Raw genomic sequence first — 25,153 nt, forward strand, 5'->3', positions numbered from 1 at the left:
AAAGGAAATACTTTGTGAACTCTTGGATGAATCAAGTCTATTTTCTTATACATTTTGTATGGAGTGCGATGTCATATGAAAACGATTTTCTTATGTTCTATTTTCTTTTCACTGTCTCTATAAAACGACAGATTTGAAGTGGACATTGAGTAATACTCGATGATATAACAAAAATTTTATTTCAAGAAGCTTCTCTGAAATTATATTCTTGTTGCAATCTTTACACTGGGACTTAAAGATTGTGTGTTGAGCCTTGAAAGTTCTACCACATTGAAATGACTTGTATATATAAAACAATACGGTATTGCTGATTACACCGTTATGCCGTTTGTTTGAAACAATACTTTTGTACTCATTTCATCTATTTCTAAACTTAAGGTTTTCTAGATCCATTCTTTGGATTGGTTAGAATAAAAGACTTCATCCACCGCAAAACATAAATAACCCACATAAATATACACTTGTACACAAAGTCCACACATAACATATTGTTTTATTTACAAACAATGATAACAAACTTTCAGCTTTGTTTTTTTCTATGTCTTTTTTTTTTTTACCTCGACACGCATAATCATAATGCACTCCGCGTGTAGTCCTTCACAGTACATTTGAAGTAAACCTATCATATATGTACAATATTTATACAAAGAGAGCGTGTCATTCAGTCGAATCGTCTGAACGAGCCACGGACCCCAAAAGACATACTTGATGGAGTGTTTGCGAATTGAAGGTACAGTAGTCTCATGACATGCATCCTGCCTCAGTTATCGTTTTTTGACTGCAGCTATTCGTTTCTTCAAAACATCTCATAATGATTGGGCGGTAGAAGGCTTTACACGGTGCACCACGTATTCATTCTTGGGTATGTATGTGGTCTTGGAAAGGGCCTATCCACTCCCGATGTTTCGGCAGGCATGTTCTTGCCGTTTTCAAGAGAATGAATACGTGGTGCACCTTAAAGCCTTCTACCACTAAACGTCATGGTTCTACCGCCACTGAAGCCTACAAAGGTTTCATCTCTGAATGACTCTGAAAAGAGCAGGACTTTAGGATTCTTCTGGTATGTGTGTGAGTCAATAGTGAACGTCATACTTTAGTCATGCATTTGTACTTATAACGTGTTTACCCATCACTGAGAGATCCGTTGTACAGATCAACAAATATAAGAAAAGGTAGAGAACATTGATTATTCTCTCTCTCTCTGACACGCTGGTATTTAGTTGTTGTTGGTTTTTTTTAAGAACATAAGTATCATTCATTCTGGAAAATTAAATGGTATATAAACATTTTGAATGTTGGATTTAACATTTCTGAAATGGTAGCTCTACATATCAATTAAATGTTGTCACTCATACAAACTTTTTTTGTTAATGTTAACTCTCAAAATGTTGGAAGTCACATTTATGAAACGGCAGTTTAACAGTTTACAAAAGGCTGGAGAAGTGACAAGATTTAAATACTGATTTAACATTCCAGGTTTTAGAGTGTTTAAGCTAGATAACAATCTACGATATTTCTATTTTTTTTTAAAACAACAACCAAAAAAAAAAACAACAACAACAAAGACGGATGACATATATTTTCATATTGACAACACAAAAGGCAGACCTTAGTCACTTCATCATTCTGAAAATTAGTGTTCACACCTAACTCTCTTAGGACACTGGAGTTAACTGTATAATATCATCCAGCTACTCTCAAACTAAGAATTGATTACGAAAATATTGACACGATAAATCTATTCTGAACTTTGTTGTAACACCCAATCGTACAGTTACATCGAATTTATGTAGACATTTATTTAAAAATTAACTCAACGCCGTGATTCGATTCCTTGCCCGTCAAAGGTTAATTGGCATTCTTTGCTGTTTGTTTTCTTAAGTATTTCATTTAAAAAAAAATCATTGTCAGTCGGCAAAATTATAGTTACGATCATGATCAGATTGCTAAGTCAATGAAGGGCGAATGCTGAAGTCAACTTTGCCCACCTATTCTAAAAAGAAAAAATGCACACATTAAGTTTTGTCAAAAATTCTCTCAGTGCGAAATGACTGCAAAGCTGGCAGTGTATTAGTGATCGATCATAATGCACAAAATAAACGGTGCCCGTCTGTGTATGAAAATCACCCTTTGTCCATGTGTTTCACCCCATAACGAGGGTACCCTGTTAAAGACTCCAAAAGTACATTAATGGTGAAAAAAAAAACTATACAGTAAGGTAAATCTGACCGAAAGGTTTTAAATCCAGCATTTGTTCAAGTCAAGCATGTCGAGGATTACACGTAACTAACAATTCAAAATCTAAGACTACAATGTACTTTGAAAAAAAAAATAACAGTAGCAATGACTTTGATTTTTATGAAACTTGCTATTATGGATAGTAATAACTAATAATTAAATGGTAATAACCATTGACCTGTTTTGCTTAAAAGCGTAATAAACCAATCAAATTAAAAAATATTCTTGTATAGCCTATACTATCATACTACTATTGTAATTAGGTAGGAACTGTGTCGGTGAATTCTAAAGGTTACGGGAATATTACAGTAACAACCCAATATTCCAAATTGATTTATCAAATCATTGCTAATAGTAATGCAACTGTATTGATTTGTCACGTGTAAATTGGTAATTTCTTTGTAAAAAGGCAACTGATAATCACAAGGAATTTGTAATGATGGTGGTGGTGTGTGTGTGTGTGTGTTTTTGATATGTAAATGCCAAAAGAAATTTGTTGGTTTATTACGTTTTGAACAGACTGTAGCATGAACTGAATACAGGGCGTCAATGTGTCCCAAATATAGAGATTTCATCATCGAACAAGTCTTAAATCATGTTCCAGTGAAGGCTGTGAATAGCTGTAATAAGAAGGGACACGAGTTTGTTCTGTACAATCGTTTGCTAATGATACAAAACATAAATAATTAAAACAAAAAATAAGTTGGTATTTCAAAAACACCCCTCTTTGTAATAAAACGCATCAAAATACATTGTAGATACAAAAAGCCCTACCCCGTTTCTCCCTGTGGGAATGACAGTTTTACATTTATCATAAACAGCATCTATTTTGTAAACTGAAAAAAAAAAGAAATGATAAAGATATGTGCTATTCTCTCCCATGTATCAGCTAAGCATTTCCGTTACCTTGTTTCGGACAAGTTTTTTTTTTTTTTTTTCTTGAATGCTTACGTTTCAGTTCCTTGCTGACTTCTGAAATCCTCGTAAACTCTGTAAAGGTCTTATCAAGTACCACCAGGCCAATACCATCACCCAGTAGGCAAAGAGGTAACGGAAAATGTCACAGGGACAATATCGAGAGATAGGTATAAGATCTTGGTAGAACACCTCAGTAAAGTTGGAGGAAATCTGGATGATCCCTCAAGAGTTTCGCTTTAATCCGTGCGCTTTCACACATGGATAAGACGAGTAGAAGAGCTCCGGATGTCACACATTACCGGAACGGTGTAAAGGAAATGATATAGTAAATACTGTATGATCAATATTCAAAAAAAAAAAAAAAAAGAAGAAAAAATCAGTTTCATGAAAAACATGCATTCCCGAGATTTGATATGGACGTACCATTATCATAAGTAACATCTTCCCCACTGCCTTTTAAAGGAGGTACATTAAGTGTTCCTTCATTTAACCCAAAAATCCCTTTGTGTGTGTAATTATCTTTATAGTTTCTCTATGCCGTTCCACGTTGTTCCACAACTGTGACACCACGAACTTCATCGACCAGGTCTTCTAATGTTTAGCTATTCATTGAACTCGCATGCTTTATATTTGGGTGAATTTATGTGCCAATGAGTCACTTGTGCATAAATACTACCCATATACCAATGGCCACACAATTAATGTGGCATGAAAAGGGTTAACTGTCCATACACGATGACTAAATGCACCTCTTCATGTACCATGATTGAACGGGCAAGGCAGCCGATTATCTGGATGGCGGGGTGCCGGTGCATGGTATAAAGCATGTCTACCAAGACCGGTACTTCTTGACTTCATTCAACTGTGGGAGCCTGTCGAAATTGCCATTCATAAACCTGATATTGAATTGACAGGAGAAAGAATTTGGGGTGGTTAGCGATGAGACATATCAGCATGACACATTGTTGTTTTGTTCTAGCAAATTGACAGTCGAAAGTACTACTCCCTACTCCACCATCAATGGTTCTCGTGTTCCTTATCCGATTCAATGTCATTGTCCTCATCCTCCTTTATACTGCAGCTGATACTATCATCACCGTCTTTTCCTTCATCGTCCGCTCCATCCCCGTCCCTTTGTCGTTCTTTTTTCCACTTCATCCGCCGGTTCTGGAACCAGATCTTGATCTGCCGCTCGGTCAAGCAGACCGCCTGCGCGATCTCGATGCGCCGTTTTCGAGTCAGATAGCGGTTGTAGTGGAACTCTTTCTCCAGCTCGAGGGTCTGCGCACGCGTGTAGGTCTGGCGGCCTCGTTTACGATCCGTGCCGATGATCTGCGTACCTGGATACGAGTGTGTATGTTTGTGTGTTTGTGTTGAAGAGGGGATGTGTAGGGGTGGGGTGGGTAAAGACAGGAAAGCAGTAGAGAAGGCATCAAAATATACGAGAAGAGAAAATGGGTGGGGGGGGGGAGAGAAAAAGGAAGAAAATGAAAATAAGATTATGAGACGAATGATACATATCAATTGAAAGAGTTGATATAAAAATTGTCCGCAAAACTGATTGCAAATTATGTCTCTATATACATACATATAATCATACATATACATATTTATTTAACATAACCTATCTAACTCAAGCGAAAGTTGCAAGACAGTAAAGAATCAGTTAGAAAAAAACAACAACCTTGATAATACAAAATGAACCTGCCTTCTTCATCTTTTTGACGGGGAAGTTTCTTTTTTCCTGTCCACACTGGCACGGTGGGAGAAACACAAATAAACGAATGAAGAGAATGAAAAATCATATGAGTAGGATTGCTATTAATCTTCATGGAAACCACATTACCAGAATAATGTGTGATATAATAGTATTGCTCCATTCTCGGGGAATCTCAACTCCAGGTTCAAGTAGACTGTAATAACAAAAGTGTGGAAAACCCGACACAGTTCACAGCATCTACAAACATGATATTGATAGATTAACCGCTTCCTCCACCGGTTCCTGTCTGATTGTACACTTACATTTACACCCACATGACACATTACGACAACGTTGCCTTGCGTGATAATTAAAATTGTTGATAGAATACACGAAGATCTCAAAAAAACAAAAACAAAAGCAAAAGCAAATAAAAAAAAAAATCCATTGTATCTTTCAATTTCAAACGCAGTTTGGATGTATGCGTGCAACTTTTCGTCGAACCAGGAACCTATGTTTGCTGGTGTGTGGCTCGCGACATTGCAATGAGAGAATAATAAGGTAAACAGGAATATCCGTCGAGAATATAAGAAATCCAAGAGCCGCCGCAAGCAGAGTTGGCACGCAGCGGTCACACTCTTCCATGTCTTCTGGCTTTGCTCGAGAGCATAGTCCAGAGTTAGACGTCATAGAATCTGGAAGACGTGCGATGTAAGACGATCGTGGGAATCTGACAGGGTCACAGGATGAACTGAACCGGAACCGGAAGTGGCACGATCGAGTAGACGTTACATCTAGAGAATCGAGAAGTCAGAAATAATATCTGCGTACAGCCAGCTACGGTATCACGAGTTACTAATGCTACCACGTACGCCGGTCTCTTATATCAATAAACATTTTGCTTACGAGGCTGGTAGACACGTTCCGAAAAGCTAACAATTGGCGCAAGTTTGATAACACATATTATTAGCTATATTCAGCCCCTGGTTCTTTTCAATTATTTTGTTTTCCATCTTTAATCCACCAGAAATTCATTTACCAATTCAGAATCATACACATATTAAGAAGGGAATACAAGAGAATGAAACGGCGGTGACGGTCCATTCAACATTGTTAACCGGCTTGTTTCTAAAGCTTATAATATTACTTGGAATCATCTGAATATAACATGTTTATTACTTGACCCGTATCGCCCTTTCGACAATCAACAGTATGTGCCACATTTTATACCTTTGTGTAATGTGTACCTTTATACCGTCTTCTTGAATGTAAGTGGCAATTCATTTATGGCCTACAAAGAAAAAAAAAATAACATCAGCAGTACATCATGCTTCTCTTACAAATATAATTTAAGCATGTTATGATACTATCATATTGTATAATTCAAGCATGTCATGATACTATTGTAATGTATATTATGTCTTTACATCTACACTTTACGCTTAACAACGAAGACATTACTGCTAGAGTAATACCATGACCACAATACTGATATGTTTCTGTTGTATCGCTACATAAATGTATGTGTAATAATGGAATCCATGTCCCTATCAAATACTATGGCATGCAAGAACTAGCAATCTCACTCGGCATTTCTTAGAGTGTCTTCCATTCACATCAGCAGAGCTCCCACATGTAGTGAGTGAGGGCGTCGTGGTGTACTGGTTACCCGCGTCTGGATTCGAGCCCTGCTGCTTTTGAGCAAGGCAGTCATAATTGACTTTTCTATCCTGGTGTAGAGTGGATATGCTGTAGTGAGGTAAATATTCTTGGTGTGGTTGGAAATATGAGTTTGTGCGCTTCAATGAGGCAGTCTCGTTAAGAGTAGCTCACAGGAAGTGGTGTGGGTGAATTTGAATATAAGTGCGGGTTTGATTACAGTAAGCAGTGAGCGAGGTTTATTTCACTGCACAGCTTAGTTTTGACACCAAGCTACGGTGGAAAAGAGCTAGAAGTATAAGATACATTCAACCTCGCCTTATAGTGGCCTCGCACAGGTTGAAAACTTTGGTTTTGGTGAGTCAAGGAAGGTTCTACTGCCCACTGATATTTACATTTCATTGTAATCGTTCATTATTTTTTCATGCAAGTCGAAATTCACAGAAGTCAAACTTAACAGAAGTCGAAAGATTGCCTCTGGTATCTTTCGATTCCACATAGAAGAAGCTGACTGTATCGCTATTATACAATGTATATTAAATTGCTGGGCTGGAACATCGGGTGAATTTTGAGTGGAAATGTGTGTACATTGTTACCCTTTTTAATGTATCTTGACAGTGGGTCATTAATAGACATGTGCTCTTAACAGAAAACTGAATGATGCGTAAGACTACAGTGATGGCGAATTATGAAAGGCTTTGTATTGTTATTGTTATTATTATTATTATTATTATTATTATTATTATTATTATTATTATTATTATTATTATTATTATTATGGTTATCATTATCATTATTAATATCATTATTATTTCAATTATCATCATCATAAAGAAGTTATTTTGTTTGCAATGGAACAGATTCAATCATTAGTGATATGATTTGATGACCGTTTTTGCTATAGGCCTAGATGTTCAAGTGTAAAAGAATGACAATTTGCCATGCTTTCAATTTACCTTGATGGAAACTTACGCCAGTGACGTAAATGAATAAATGAGCCGGGAGGTGAGACGAAATGAAGAGATGTTATTATCATAAGCACTAAACAGTTACAGTAACTAGAGTCTTGACAGTTTCCGTTGGTTTCAGTTAACAAGCCATAAATCTGGTCATAAGTTATCCAAAAGACACGCGTGTATACATGAAAAAAAGTGATAAATGATCATTATTATAACTATTAATGTTTGTTTTTCTTTTTGCAGCAGGAGTACTGGATTATAGTAACTAAATGCACACATACACACACGCATATATCTATCTATATATATATATATATATATATATATATATATATATATATATATATATATACATCCTTTCTCTTGACGTTTTCTGAACTGTAAGGAGTAACAATTCTAAAATGCAAACAGATCTATAAAGTGGATGTGCAAGTTGTAATTGAAAAGTCAAGGGTCAGACTAAAGTTTTACGAACTGCGATTCCAGCCGACAATCCCACGGTCACGATCGGGCAGGGGACCCGTTGGCTGCGAGACTCCCAGTCGATGAAATCATACATCTTATAGCACCGATCATAAATCTGTTCCCGCGAAGAATACCCATCAATCGCTCAAAAATCCCGATAATTAGACCGTCGACAAGACGGGTAATAAACGTCCGCCCCGAAATTCTCGTACCGCTCTCGCCTCTCTCACGCTGCTGGGTCGGGGGAGAACGTGACAGCATGTTCCTTGCGGTGATAATTATGGCATGAGAAGTGACACGAGAAGTTTACTCGGTCACAGTCAACTTTTCATCCCTGTTTGTCTATTATTCTGCTTTAAAATAAAACATAATAACATATACTGCCGGAAAATATATATACAAACATATTTACATACATGTATTATAAAATGTAAATATCTAAGTCCCTTTCATGAAAAAGAATAAAGCAATAACATCAATAAAAACGGGACTAAATAAAAAAGAAGAATAATATGGAAAATGAATATACAAAATATTGTCAGGAAGTCGTCGAAGAAACAACAATTGCAGCAGCAACCACCAACAACCTTACTATAAATTGCAAAAGCATTCTGCTCTCCTGACACTATAGTCTTGGCATTTACAAACGCAGTGAGTTAGGCCGAATACATCTACATTGTAGGCCTATAGCGTTATACAAACCAATCGGACAAACATTCTCGTAAGTTAAAGGGATTGTATAGTTTTGGTTGAGACCTAATTTCAGGTTTCTAACATTTTTTGGTAAGGTAATGAGAAACATCTTATGAAATATGAAAGAGCATGTAATACCATGAGGAATTCAACGTTAATTTGAGGAAAATTGGTTCTGAAATGGCTGAGATATCCAAAACAGAGCGATTTTCATAAAGTGTGGGATCCACCTTTTAAAACGATCGCTTTGCTTTACTTTGGTTTTGGAGGATTCAGTCAATCCACACCCGATTTTCATTAAAATAACGTTTGAATTTCTCTTAAAATGGTATGTTCTGTACTATTTCATAAGTGTTTTCTTGATATCTCGCAAAAAGTAAAAAGTCAACTTCTCATCTCCACCAATACTGTATCATCCCTTTAAGAATTGATTATCTTAGGGTGGACATTCATCGCACGGAGATGTTGCATACGTCGAGAAAAATTCGATACCACTATGGGCACTGTCGTCATTCATCCTATATATGCTTACTGTAGAAGCAAAGACGGGAGCTTTATTTTGTCATGATTACTATGTGTGGTAACCCACGTTGTACTGTGCCAATCAAAAACAACTTGTAAAATGTTGATAAGAAGTTGAAGTGGAGATGACAAGAGAAAATCTGATTTTACATTGTGTTTCATCCCCGACTGTCTTATGCGTTAGAAATATTATGTCATGAAAAATGTAGCTTTTCTAGCTCTTTATTGCAGTCATCTATTATATGTATCATCCAATCTATCTGTCCATTTTCTCTATTTTTCTTTTGCGAAATTAATATTCTTTCGTATTTCGTATTCTGTGCAAGACGATGATATGTTGAAAGTTTCCGTGCAGACGAATTCATTAAATTAGCAAACTGCTGTAAATTGTCAATGTTCAAACGTGCAATGCGTATTTCCCTAACGTCCCAGATAGTTTCTCGTCTCGGAAGTCGTGTTAAATTCATGACATGTCCTTCTATGAGCTGACAACACAACCAACAGAAGCCCCTACAAAGGGAAGTGCTAGTTTATCAAACAGATGTGTGACGAGTAATATTGCATCCTCTTCGATTGATGGCGCTCGCACATGTAAAAAAAAAAGGGGGGTGGGGATGTTCGAGAAAGTTTCAGGAAATATGATTCGCTAAAGGCACTGTTTAAGAATGTGTTCATGTGATGGCTCAATTTTGGAATTTTTGTCGATTTTTGACTAGAATCATGATTTGCATGATGGTTTTCGAATGCGTGCGTCACTTCGGCATACAAAAGTTTGAAAATTAAGTTTTCCATATAAAGAGATCTACGAAATTGTAATTGTACGTATATACTGCCATTCTGCAAAACCAAAAAAAATGGAAATTTGGTCCCTTGCCGGTTTTATAGAAGAGGAAATACATCCTAAAATTGAGTAACCTCTAAAACAAAAAGAAAAAATAATCTGATAAGAAATTTGTGAAATTTCACATTTTTTTCGGAAAATATTTCCTGACCAGTCCTTAAGAATAATAAAGTGAGGTAGTTGATGATGTCATGCCCTCACAATTTTTCATGTAAGATCCTATGTTATGTATAAAATTCGAAAAACAACAACAATAACAACAACAATACATTTTTAGCTCATACGGGTAAAACAAATAATCCCAAACCAAAATATATCAGAGTTAACAATGTTTGTTCTTTTATATATTGAGTTGTTTTAAGGCAAGTTTTATATCTATACAGCTGAAATATGAAATTTTTGCCATTTCTGTATATGAAATGAATACGAAATTGTGAGAGCATGACATCATCAACTTACTGATTTAAATATTCAGAACGACTGGTCGAATATTTTGAAATTTAAAAACGTCATAACTTCTTTACTTCTTAAATCCGATATTGATCATTTTCACACTGTTCTGCAGGGAATATTTTTCTCATTTTCTTGAAATTAATACAATTATTTTGGAGTGAATTTCTTCTTTAAGCATTTATAACATTTGTATATTAGTTTAATATTACGGTGCATATATATATATATATGTATATATATATATTATATACTGTTTACAGTCATATGAAATATTTATAGAAGTTGCTATAAAAACCATAAGAAAACATCGACGAATATCGACTGCATGCATTCCCTTAATTAACTACCATGTACTTTCCAAACTTCCAAAGGTGCATTGAAGGTGACGTGTCAAAGAAACGAGAAATACAAGCTCCAACGAAAAAAAAAAAAAGAACAAACCCACATATCTAGCATACAAATTCTTCTTCCAGGGAGTATAGATTGTTTGTTGTGTGTCTTTATGCTCACTTGCCCTGAATATTTTGATAACGGCACTTCATCACCGTTAGCTGTCTCACGGCTCATTTCTAACGGCAAGACATCATCGGTCATCCACCATAATGAGCTTACGGGGGGGGGGGGGGAGGGGGAGGGAGTTCTGGCCTACCCTGGGTTCTAACCAGTAATGTATGACGATGTTTCATTTCTAATTATAGACAGTTATATACCCATTTTCCAGCAGTGTAAATATATATTTAAAACAACAACAACAGCAACAACAACGATTTCTTCGCAATATGACTGAAGAGTAAAAGTAGATAAACAAAAGGCCAGAGTTTTTACTTGTGATAAATCAATTTAATAAAGCTTCATAATATTTACTTATTATCCGGACAGAAGATTACTTTGTGATTAGAGTTTGTGTTAGATGAGGCCTAATGACTATGTGAAACCAAAAACTCTGACAGTTATGATCATAAATAGGGCCCTACATCATGTACATTTATTATAACTCTTCCTACTCTTCTTTCTCAGCAAGATCGAAAGCTCAGGCCCCTTTTGACTCCATTTGACTCCATTAGCTCCCCACTATTGGATAAGCAGTTTTCAGCAGTTTTTTTTTTCTTTTTTTTGCTACACTATGTCTTCTTTCTCAGTAATCTAAGAAATTACTTCGTATAAGATATGCATGAGTGAAACACTTCATGGAAATGATGTTGGCATGATAATGATCGGACTTATGAGCTGGTCTGAAATGAAAATATATTTTCGTTTCCACCTTTGCAGTTGATTAATGAATTATAGAGAGTAATTATCAGCCCCTTTTACTTGGTAGATTTCGGTGAGTTTGAAATCGCACACACCCAAACACACACACAAGCATAAAAAAGATGGACATGAAATACAAATAACATCTTATCACTTTTTTCCTATTCCACTCCTGATTGAAGAAGGTAATGGCAATGATGATGACAGTGTTATTAGTCCCTGCATCTTTACACCCAAGAAACGTATATAACATTAAATAGGTATATAAACACCATTATGTGTTTATTTACTTTTATAAGGACAAGCCCTGATTGATTCTACGCTAAAAAAAAAAAAAAAAAAAAATACCCAAAACCAGTCAGAATGGACTGTCCCAAACCGATCATATATCAGATGGAAGAGTACATACGAAGAAATTATATTTTAGAGAAAGAGGGTTTTGAAGTTAAGGATCAATTCATGGCCACTTGCAAACCCAATTTTGTGTGTAGAACAAAAATGTGGGGGTTTAAAATTCCATGGCAACCACTGTGGATTGATTATCAGATGATGGCACTCTGTACACTAACTTCAACAACCCACTATTCATGATAGTGTCAAAGTAAATCAGAATGCATGGAAAATGCGAGAGATTAAAATTGAGATAAAAAATAACAAAATAACAAACAGGTGTACAACAACTTATACTTATAGAAACTAATACTTTAATTTTGTGCTGGCAAATTAATTTCGAATTCAGAGAGATGAGGTGTAGGAAGACACAACTCCGATTAAATTTCAGGTTGATCTGAAGTGATACTTTAAGGCCCACTGGAAAACCAAGCAATTTGGATAATTGCGGGTTCTGTGGCGCAGGGTCACATATCGGTAGCAGCACAGTGATGATGAGGATAATGATAAATATATGTTTATGAACATTTGCATTTACATCGAGAGAGATTTAATATTCAATTCAATTCAATTCAATTCAATTCAATTTGGTTATCCATCTCATTCTCTGACAAAACAATACAACAGTATTGAATTTTACAATACAGAAAAAAACAAAGATAATCAATCATTTACATATCTGTGAAAATGAAAAAAAGAGAACTTGAATAAAGCCAGAAAGGCCTTGCCTTAAGTTCCCTTATGTACGAGTATGCACAAACTAATTAATATCCATGAATACAGATACATATTGGCCTACATAATACTGTATGAAACTGTTTTTTTTTTTCTTCCAAGTACCACCATGTGGAAATGTGCTAAAAGCGCTTCACAACCTCCATTAGCCCTATCACTGGAATTAAACCTATACACCGTAGGACTCAAGCTGTGTGCATGCATGCACTTCAGCCAGGGAGGTGAGAACCTCACCTCCCTGCTTCAGCGTGCAGCTTACTTCACATTTTCACTTAATCTTATATTTCTTGAACCAACAGAAATAAATCGTTTTCTTGACTAGCATCGTTGTAGTCTTGATAGAGGAAAATGAATTGTAGTTGCCAAATCATATATGATGTTCTTAATTTAAACGGACAACTCTGATATTGAAGGAGTATTTCCCCCTATTCATCAATATAACTTCCAATGTTGTATCTATCAAAGATTTTTTTTTTTGAATTTTCGTTTCATTTAATTTCATTCATTTCACTTTCTACAAAGTATGAATACAGCATGATAATTGCTAATAGGCCTTGTTTATCATAAGGGGAAATATAGTGTAATGAAATACAAGATGCCCTCATCTCGTAGAGTAATTCACAAATTTCATAAGCTATGCTTCTTGTTGTGATAAGATTAAGATTGTATTGCTTACTTGTTCATTTATCTAAAAACCAAAGTTGATATTATTATAATATTGTTTCCATGTTATTTTGAAACTTATGTGATTCAAAGTTCCTTAAAATATTATGCACTCATGTAAGCGTTATGTAGGCCTATATTTTGCTTTGTCTTGATTTATACGGAAATAAAATCATTGAAATCTAAATTTAAATTGAAATTGATATAGCCTGAAAGAAAATTTGTTTAAAAAATAGAGGGGATAGCTGAAAAGCTTGGCTTGTAATGTGCAGTCCCTCATGACCAATATCTAATTACAATTGTGTACTGAACTTATGAAACTCAGGCAAACTGTCTGAAAAAGACCAGACAAAACAAAAACACAGGCGCACAACTGCATACAACCGCATATTATGTTAGTGCATTTAAATGGCGTTCTTCCACACACTCGCCAACGAAGCGAGTTGATTGCTTTAAATCTAATGTCAACTGATACACGCTCGTCCAACATGTGAGTACAGGTGGGTGTCTGTGTGCGTTTGTGTGCATTTGCTGTTAAACATGTGAAAATATCACGCGAGACGTTGCAAATACTTGCAATTATGTTGCAAAAACGTTTGTATACGTGTTATTTGACATCTAAATTAGATGACTATATGTTGCATAAAATGGTTATTAGTAAATTCTGTTTCGTTTGTTTCTTTTTCGATTCTACAAAGTATCAAGAATCGTTATTTGCCTTCATTCAAAATAATGTATTGTCCTTTACAGTGCAAACTCTGATTCAGATACACATGCCCGGTTAAAACGAGCATTCTAACCTTTTAGTTATGCACTCAGTATTTTAATGAAAAACGTCTGGCGTCTGTTCGATGCCGTGTTTGCACGTAATCAAGCCTTTTGAGTGGTGACTAAATGCATTACACCGAACAGACTTAAATGGGTTGTCTGACAGAGGTGTACGCTCGTCTGATACGATTTCATCCGCTGAGAGGCAATGCCCTTGCGTTTGAGCTCTCCCTCCTTCCACAAGCTTCCCGGATCACAGTTTTCGTGATAATAACGCGGGAAAAACAGATGAAAAGCATTTTGTCTGACAGCTGATGTAAGTCAGAATTAGTTGATACATTTTCAGCGCCTTCATCACGCCGTCCTAATGAACAGCCAACGTTAGCCTCAGTGCGGACACTGACTGTATCCATATCATGTGACACGACGCGACTCGTTTCCTCTCGCATCCCGGGAGACTAAACATTCTAAACTCCCAAAGCAATTTTACTGAAATTAACTTCACTAAAATGCGCATTTAATGACTAGGTTCTCTGCATTATCTCACGACTGCCCGTATTTGTCATGTTAATTGACTCCCAACGCCACATCTAACAATGCGACGTTCATACAAGCGAGCTCTTTACAGCAATTTTCAAGGAGAGTTAAAGAAAGGCATGTCGAACAAAAACATGAATATCATTTTCAAAGACATACACACTCATACACACACAAAATCATGTACGTATTATGTAGGTAGGCATATATATGTGCATACGTATGTCTATATAGGCCTAGTCCATACAATTATAATATTTAGATCTGCTAATAATATGTTATTATTATAAACTGCGCGTCCTTCTTGGTATAGATAGCTCACCTCTTGATAATTGTTAATTATGTTATCGGTAAATTATGACTGTTTAAATATTACATGCTTGCTTACACAATAGGCAGTGATTATCTTGCGGCATTATACGTTTCTAAAAACTGAATATCATTATCAATATCAATATAACTATAATAAAATATAATAATAATAATGATAATAATATTAACAATAATAACAGTAATAATAATACAAATTATTATTATCATTATTATTATTATCATCATCATCATCATCATTGTTATTATCATTATGATTATAATGGTTGTCTTTCGCCTTCTCGTAATATGCTAGACACTCGTCAAACACGAAAGTTCATTTATAGAAAGATAACCTGTCAGGTTTTCCTGACTGTAATAGATAGGACCAATGTGCCAATGTTCATAAGAACTGTTTTTAACCCGTTTCATACTGAATTCTGACAGCCCCATAGACTTAATACACATGCCATCGGGTTCCTGCAGGGAACTGGTTTAAGAGAAGGAAATATGGAGAGATGGAAGAGGAGATGGAAAATGAAGTTTCATCAAATCGGAACAAATAAAAAATGTTTCTGGAAAGACCTCCTTTGCGTGTGACTGTCTCATAATATGACTATACTTTGACGAAACAGTGACGTAGCTCACGGTCATAACCACGTTATATGAGGAGATCGTAATATCACTGACCACATTGGTCTCGTATTGCCTTGCACACAAAACCTTACAGAATATGAATCGCAGTTATACACACTCTTTTCACATTCTGACATTATCATACATTTTGTATCGTAATGTAATGACCTTAGAAAGGGAGGGAACTGCAGTTTTAGGAAATACATTTATCCCCCCCCCAAAAAAAAAAACAAAACAACAAAAACAAAACAACAAAAACAACAAAAACAAAACGTGTGCGTCAAAAATCAATGTAAGGGCGGATGACGAGCGAAAATGTTCTTTAAATGTCTGCCATTATGAACTATTTACTATCTATCATTATGCACACCAGGTGATGCAGTATCCTGTGCAAATCATATTGCGCCTTACACGTTTACTTTGATCACTTTGGAGAAAATCCACCCCCCCCCCAAACAAAAATGAAAAAAATTCCCTAAAGATACAAAAGAAATGTTTTTCATAAAAATGCGAAATGTCAAAATATCATATCTTCTTTATTTAGTATCCTATTTTTGTTTTTGTATCGTTCTGTTGGGAATATTGTTCTCTTTCCTTTGAATTATATCTATTTTGAAGGTGAATTTCTTTTTTAAGGTTTTTTGAAGGAAGGTAGTTGCTGAGGAAATACAGTGTAAGTCATGTATCGCGAGGACATTCCCACTTCGCTGCGCAGCCATTTAAAGGTAAACAACATCCGAAGAGATGAAGAGGTGTAGCTATCTTCGCATAATTCGCTGTTTTGCTATCATAATTGCCCCTGCTATTAATCCCGCCAGTGGAGATACCGTCTTGAGGTTACTGGCCATCTCTGCGTTTGATGTGTGTGTTGACGACATGGCAGCCGCTTTACACATCTTTCACGCGATCCCGCCTGGTCGTATTCCCATTGGGAGTAACCGAGCTCGTCTAATCGTTATGGATACTTCTTTTCCTACGCCCTCTCCCCCACTCCCCCAACTCCACAGTTACACAATCCCGCCCAACAACTTCACTCCCTGTCGAATCCATCAAGACGATCGCTGACCATAACAGCAAAATTGAAATTAAAATTGATATCGGAATTGGCATCCAAGCGTTGAGCACAAAACGCGTTACGTAATCGTCACGTCATCCGCGAGTAGAGGCGATTGGGTGTAGTGAAACCGACTGAGGGCGCGAGAGAAACTCACGCTAACACAGGAGTGTGGCGTCCTTGAACGTATAAAGATATGTTACAGTGCCCTACAATGAATATGTTAGTGTGCATAATAGGTAGGTCTTTCATGTTATTTTTATGATTGTTATCATTAACTTTATTTCTCCCCCCTCCCCCTTCACCCCCAATGATCGTAATAATCCGCATCATTCAACAACATTTTGGCTCTCCGACCGCGTTTCACACAGGCACCTGATGTCTCTGGACGTGAAATGGGGATATTTATGGACAACAGCTGGGTGGGACTCGCTCTTGTGTGGCGGATCATTACCAGCGATAGAATAACGATTGAAAGAAAGAGCAGGAAAGAGTAAGTGGTCGGAAGGGCGATAGTGTTACGCCAGATGCGACCCAGATCAAACTCCCCGATCGACAGCCCATGCTGGAAATCTCACGCGCGCACACACATTCGACGGGTATGAGAAACAACATACACAAACTGTTGCACGGGGGACAACATACTCAGTACAGGGGACCAAGTCCCAAGATCACTGTTGTAACCGAAGCAGTTATATTGCACGCTGGAGCTGGCAACGTATCGAGAGAAGCGATGAATTTATTGCAATATTGGCACAAAATCAGAGGATTCTGTGAAAATGAAACAGAAATAAAGCATTTGCACTCGATGAAATTCCAAATTTTAAGAAATGGACTAGCCAGTACTGATTATCACGAACTGACATGATCAAATCACGACAGTGGTTTTACTATATTTTCCGTCTGACGTCCTGTCCAGCATATGAATCAACACTGATGGATATGACAAGGTCAAACTAATGTTTTGTATAAACCTAAAAGGCACCTGCTGAACAATGTTATCAGTACGATGGACTCAGCTGCTTTTTTGAGAGATACTAAAAAACCACTTCATGAAATGTTAAAGAGTATACAATTCTACGAGGAATTCAAAGTTTATTCGATGAAAATCGGTTTTGAAGTGGCTTAGATATCCAAGTTCAAAATAAATAGTCCCACCTTCTATTAGGATTGTGTTGTTGTTGTTTTTTTTTATATCTCAGCCATTTCAAAACCAGTCTTCGCCCAATAAACTTTGAAATCCTCTTAGAATGATATGCTTTTTCAAATTACATGAGATGTTTCTTATCATCTCAAAAAGAAAAATCAACATCAAAAATGTTGAAAACCTGAAGCCCCACCTCAACTGAGACTGTACCATTCCTTAAAAGAGTAGATTAAAAGAGAGGGAAAAAACAACTTTCTGATATTATTTTGATAGTCGGTATTTCCCATCAAAAATAGCGTTAGAACGAACCACTTAGTTCATGATGTTACCATGCTCTTATATATCTTTGATACTGAAACATAATTCTCGAAACTGTTGCACGCTGTAGTGTTTTGTCAAGCATTTGAGCATCGCCACACAACTATTAAAGTCAGGGAAGTAAAAAGTTTGACAATTTCTGAAATCTAATCACCACAGTTTTATAGAATGCCTTTCGCTCAGTTGAGTCAGAGTCCACACAAGTATCTGGGGGTTGAAGAGATTATCCAAAGGAACGTCACATGTCAGAACAGACAGTCTTTTAAATATGTAAAATGATTGCATAATTGACAAATGTCTTGCTACAGTTTCATGATTATAATTTCGAGTCATACATCCTACGAAAGCAGCCTACCAATATAAGATCTAGCACTATAGTTTCTTTCTATGTTTATTTGTCTGATTGTTTGAGTAGTCCAATGTTACATGGTTTGAGTGTGTTACCCTCTTCAGAAAGGACAGATAGACAATACCTCTACAGAAAGAAAATTAAAACACACCCAAAGGGATTAAGACACAATAAAAGCGACTTCATGTTAATAATAACAACTCTTCTTTTACATTCTGAGGTTTGTGCAGATCAATGCCTAGAACCCATATGCAATTTACCCCCCCCCCCCAAAAAAAAAAAAAATACTAAGAATCTAAGTTTAGAGAGCATCATCCGACTATTGATGATTTACAGAGCCTCTGAGCAGCGTATTAATATCATAAAAACAAAACAAAAATAAGATTGCTTTGTTTTTCGTGTCTTTGCTTGTTTAGTGTAATGTAGTGGAGCTTTGCTTTGTTTTGTTTTGTTTTTGTCTTGTTTTCCTCCACACAAACTGACCCGTAAGCAATTATCTATTAACACTTGCCAAGCACGAGGTTGATCCACCACTTGGCGTTGAATATTAAAGGAAAACGCACTTCAAAACAATCTGCCTGTTTCCGGTTTTGGCTTTACTGGCGCAAGTCAGCATACATCAGCTACCTCAGCTTCCAACACCTGATGGAGGCATCACTAGTAATTCTGATCTAGGATTAGATGTGATGAGGTTGACAATACATAATTGTTGCATTCATGAAGTATTATTATTTTGGTACAACCAACGCTCCATGGTACAACCACAACCAGTCGTGATTACAAAGCGACGGGAAAGCAAATGTAGAAAACAAACATAGAAGACAAACGAGACAAAACAACAACAACAAAAATCTCAAACACACACACACACAAACAAAAATGGTGTGGATGTCAGTGTATCAATAACAAGTCGGAGCGTATAAAGGATAACAATTGACCATTGACCTGTTATTTTCATTTCTTTACGTATCAATGATCATTAATCATACTGAATTTCAAGAAATAATCGTTTTATCCGTCAAGGGCCCTAGTTACCCTTACATCCACTATACAAGAAATAGATTTCTTTCGACAGTATAATATCTAACACTTTGTATTTCAAGATTGATTAAATGTCCGTGTCTGTCAAATGACATGGGCTGGACCCAATCTGCAAAACTGGGCAGTTTCGAAATCATACAATTTTACTTCCAGGCATTTTGCTTACTGCGATATATACCCTTATGCGTTCTGTCATGCAAAGTCAAGTGTGGTGTAGCTATACACTTTCTTTATTTCGTAGGGGACAACGAAACAGTAAAAAAAAAAAAAAATGCTATCCAAGCATTTAATGGAGTGAAAGCAATCATAGCAGAAGGCGTCAGACCAGGGTACTAGACCAAGGGATAAATTCATTGTTAGAAAAATAGAACATCGTGCAGGAAACATGCCTATTAGATTGCCATTAAAGACTAGAAACATCTTTGTAATCCTTTTATACTCTCGGTAACTTGTATCATTTGGCATTTTCATGTATAAAGTGCAATTAAGTTCGTAAATTGATTTCTGCTTTATAATTCAATGGTACATTTTGTTTAAACAAGCCTCTGATTTTCTGTACCTGTTACATTTTGTAAACCTTTTAAAATGTATTTCCAAACGACTGTTATTACTTATGAATTGAACTGAATAGATGATGTTCGGAATTAACCCAGGGTATATAGCTCTTTTCAAGTGTCCTGATTTAATCATCGGTCCCAGGTTTACCAGAAACAAAATGCTCGCATATCTTGTTAGTGAGATAACATAATTCGCCCTTGAGGGATTCGAACCCCAAATAACATGTCTGCGTGTCCTGACAGTTACCACGCTTTTACCAACTGCCCTGGCATCGTCACGCTGCCTAGGACTTTGTGTGAGAGTTTCTAACATGTTCGCAGTCGGCAGGGAGTTAGTTCACTTGGATATTTTGGTCTCTTTTTGTGTTGCTTTTATTGTTGTTGTTGATGATGATGATGATGACGATGACAATGATGTTGTTTCTTGCATAAATATATAGCAAGCGAATGATTAAGATAACAGTAGATCCGAGGTCGAAGCAGGGTTAGGGGAGAGTCTTTTAATTTAACCCCTAGCCGCAGGATCCATGCAGCAATCAGCATGAACACTGAATAATTATCGAAGGGGCATTTTGGGAGTATAATGATTCACATCCAGTAGACATCGTAGTTGGAAACTTCAAAAATCTTGAAAGGAAACATCGAAAACACAAATATATTTTGTAACATTGTTTGCTCCATTCTACTTCAACAGGTGTTGAATTGATAGATCGCAATTCCTGCTGATCTCAACATACACAGCTCACGGGGAAAAACATGGGAAAGAAAAGGAGAGATAGCCCACATGCACTCTTTCAACGGACATATCGAAATGACTCAACAATCAAACAAAGCAAAACAGAAATTTATTCATTTTTTGTTAAACGAAGAAGGTGCACAGTTTGTAGTGCGTATATCCCATCGGGTAAGCTGAATTAACTTTGAGGGTGAGGGGTAAAGGGGAAGGGGGGATTGAACCAATGTTTGAATCTCTTGTTCTTGGACAAATAATAATGGTTAAACAGCTTCCAGATTGTTCTTTATATAATTTGAAGATATACATAGGTAGACCTTCTTGAAGACAGTGAAATCATTATGGTTTAATGATATATATATATATATATATATATATATATATATATATATATATATACATATATATATATATATATATATATATATATTTAATCAAAATATTCCAGCAGTCCGCTTTCTTGTTTAATAACAATATTATTGTTGAATACCGTGATGTAACGAAAATTTGAACTCTTTGTTTGACATTCTTGCAAGATGTCAAACAAAGATATTGACAAGATATTGACAAGATGTCAAACAAAGAACAAACAAATTACGATATGTAATTCATTTTGGTAAATTCAATTTCGTGTACAAAAGTAAAAGATCAATGATATCTTATGTATATTTTGTTGCACTATGTTTGGGGGGAATGCACCCTACAAGCATTGCTTTTTCAGCATTCCTCCCCATCTCCTGCTTTCTCTAAACTTCAAAATGTTTTGTGCTTTTTTTTTCCACCCTATCATTTGCCTATCCTTAAATATCATTTTTCGTATTTTGAAATTGTTGACACATATACGTATTTATGTTTTATGTGAGAAAAAAAAAGTGCATTTACAAGTTCTGTCGGAGATGAAAAAAAATAAATGAATGAATGAATGAAAGAAAGATACATATTTCGTTACCGTTGCCCATCTTGTCCTGTGAAAGAAAACGTTTTTAGGAATATTCATGATATCACTTTTTTTTTGGTTTCTTACACTGAATGGACATGATAGTTATTTCGACCCCTTTCACTTTTTACCGAAATATAATAATCATGCACTTTCGCTGCACATGTTTTAGCATAACCATAAATCCAATGAACAACGTCGTGAGGTGTCTTCAAAAAGACACAGCAGTGGGGAAAACATGTAAGTGATGCACTCTTGTGTTCTTCGGGTTTGGGAATAAAAACATCCATTTTGTCTCAGTACAGTCTGTGCATATCTGCCCCCATGCAGTCTGGTCTTTATTCCAACGTTTCGTACCTTTTACCATTGTCCAAAGAATCTTGCGCATTTTGAAAATGTTTGTCTTGTTATAAATGGAATATGAAATGAAACCAAGACAAAAATCAATGACTCCAGGTCATGTTTTCTTTCCATAGTAAATGTCTTGGGAGAAGGCCATTATACCCCTGCAAGGCCCAGTCAGGTCGGTCAAAAAAAAAAATGTCGGAAGTTTTCATCTTTCTGGCAGGAGTACATTGCTTTTCTAGGTATTTCTGAAAGAATCATGCGTTGCTATGGAAACAGATGGAAAGAAATTGGACGGGTCGAAACTCATACCTGCATGTATGCGTACGTCCTGCATATCACCAGTGTTAAGTCTTAATTTTTATTGGAATTATCTAATTCAATATATTCATCACATCCATCGAGAGGATTAAGAAGAACAATTGTTTTTTTCTTTCTCATTCATTTTCTGTGGCCTATAAGAGAAAGCGAGAGAGAGAGAGAGACTAATGACCCAGTGGGTATTTAGTTCACAACCAATGGAAAATTCTCCAGTAGTGTGGTACTTGTTTCCGTCAAGAAACGTTGAGAAGAACTGTGATCAAGGTTAATCGCTCCTAACGGATATCAATAATCTGTAAAAGTCTAGTCTACTGGTATCATAAGAATTTTCACTCTTTTTCGGGAAAAGCTGTCATACGTGAATTTATCATAATTACTATAGGCCCTACTTACCATACTAATTTAGTAGCCTCTTGAGTTCTTTAGTAATCAAAGAAGAATTGAGAGACTCCAGATGCTTCAGAGACCCCGGTACAAATAAATAATTTCCGGTGCCTCTCCTATACCCCTCCTTCAAGCTAACGATTTTTTTTTTCTCAATAATAATTGTGTCGACGAATTTCGGTCAAAATAATTATCACACATGTTCACTATTGGCGGATGTCTCTAACAACTTGTGTGTTTTCTTCGCTTTTCTCTCTTTTTTTTTCATTCTTTGTCTCATTGATGTGTATAAATTCTGGATATCCTCAAAATTCTTTTAAAGGACCAGATTTATCTCAGCGGCAAGGGCCACACCGAAAGGACGTGTGAAAGTACGAGTAAATATTTACATCTTGGCATAATCTTCACAGCGGGGAGAAAGTCCACATTCTGGCACGTTCTCCCTGCCGTCTCTGAACCAGACAACCGTGATAAAAGTTAATTCTCACGAAGACTTATTTGCTAGGATTTTCTTTCAGTTCAAAATATCCCTGACCTCCATAATTCTATAAAGTGCTCCCCTTATGAAACATCAAATTATTATAGTGCAGTCATTTATGGCTGCATTACGTAACAACCCTCGTGTTTTGCCAGATACACTTGGGTTTCACATTCTTACCAGGGATTTTCATCCAGTTGTAGACGGGGCCCTTGTAGACCTGTTCGTCCTGCTCGTCAGCTTTTGACTGCATGTGCCCGTCCAAGCCTTTTACGTCATGATGTTGCAGGCCGATATCCTGCCCGGGAGCTACGGCGGAAAATACCCCACCAACCAATCCACCTGAGTTCGCAAAACCGGAGTCCTTTTGCGTGGGGCTCCATGCATTGGGGTAAGCAGTGACATTTTGTGAGGAGTACCCGTTGTGGGAGTAGGGGGCGTATTGGTGGTCGACGTACCCGCCATGCTGAACGGGCATCTGCGGACAGGTGGTGGAAAATCCGCAGGTCTGGTAGCCGTAGGACGATGAGAATGAAGGGTTATTCACTGTGGGATAATAGGCCGAGTTCGTAAAATCGAACGACGTGTAATGGCCCGTGGTGCTGCCCGGGTGCATCCCTCTCCATCCCGACGGGGATGCCGCAGCGGCCGCCCCGGGATCGCCGGGTCCCACTTTGCAGTTCCTGTTGGCCACGGAGACGGCCGGTTCGAAGCCGCTAGGAAACCACGCTTCTCCCGGTTGATATTTGCTGAAAAGTGAGTTTAGAAACATGGAGCTCATTTAAGCGATTGATTTGTGGCCTCGTTAGACGGGGTTTTATGGGCTCTTCGCCGGGCGGAGTCGATGGGATTTACTACCCGCTATCGTCCCCTCTCCCTTTTCCTCCCCGCCGAACAAGATGGCGCGAACACCTTGGGCGATATGTCGACGACTCGTCGACCAATCAGAATTCGAGAAGAGGCCAGGCTTCGGCAAACCTGTGAAGTGATTAATTATGCACGTGTTAACAAACAATAGGGAAATTATGCCATTAGGGTTCGTGTTACCGAAGCCGCTGGCAGATACAATCACCAACGATTAACATCTTAAAAACAAAGTAGAATTCTTCGCAAGGCATAATGGACAGCTTTCCGACTGGAAACGTCTTTACAACTTGTGACTTCTTATGATTGTTCCGGCAGAATGCGGAAGAGCAGTACAATATCAATTTAAATACAATTTTCGAAACTCAATAGCTCTACTTTTTTCGATGGAGCACGATATGATTTTTACAAATTGTTTATTATTACTCACATTGTACCATCCACAAAATTGTCTTTAAAAAAAAACCAACAAAAGTGATATTGCATAGATTGCGTAGAATCCCAAATCTTGTCACCCTTCATTTACAATAATCCCCACTTACCTCCTACGCTCCCTTGGTGCCCATATGTTTTTATAAAACAATAACAATAAAAAAAAAAAAGAAAATCACTGATTGACATTATTTTCTTACATAGCCCCATATATGCCATCGGTGAGACGTGTAAAAAAGCTCATTGCGTTTCTCCTTTAAACATGAAAATCATAATAATGCGGTTATTGCGAATGAAGAACTCTACCACAAAACACCACGATTTTTTTTTTCATCATGCCTATAGTAAATCGTCACATTTGATATTCGTACCACTGGACATTCGGTAATGTGGGAACAATACTGCTTGAAGTTTAATGTTGCTTGAAGTTTAGGTGCAATTCCGAACCGTGATCAAG

At 36.8% G+C, this 25,153-nt stretch overlaps 1 protein-coding gene across 1 annotated transcript; it reads right to left on the minus strand.

The window, feature by feature from the left end:
• Positions 1-475: 475 nt before the first annotated feature.
• LOC140238153 (uncharacterized) lies at positions 476-24,245 on the minus strand. Its single transcript, XM_072318093.1, has 2 exons — positions 23,581-24,245; positions 476-4,496 (listed from the first exon to the last, which is right to left on the minus strand). The coding sequence occupies exons 1-2, from the start codon at positions 24,179-24,181 to the stop codon at positions 4,174-4,176; spliced, it is 924 nt and encodes a 307-aa protein (XP_072174194.1). The 5' UTR covers positions 24,182-24,245; the 3' UTR covers positions 476-4,173.
• Between the last annotated feature and the right edge of the window lie 908 nt (positions 24,246-25,153).

The sequence above is a fragment of the Diadema setosum genome, chromosome 14 (genome assembly GCF_964275005.1).
Source record: "Diadema setosum chromosome 14, eeDiaSeto1, whole genome shotgun sequence".
NCBI lineage: Eukaryota > Metazoa > Echinodermata > Echinoidea > Diadematoida > Diadematidae > Diadema > Diadema setosum.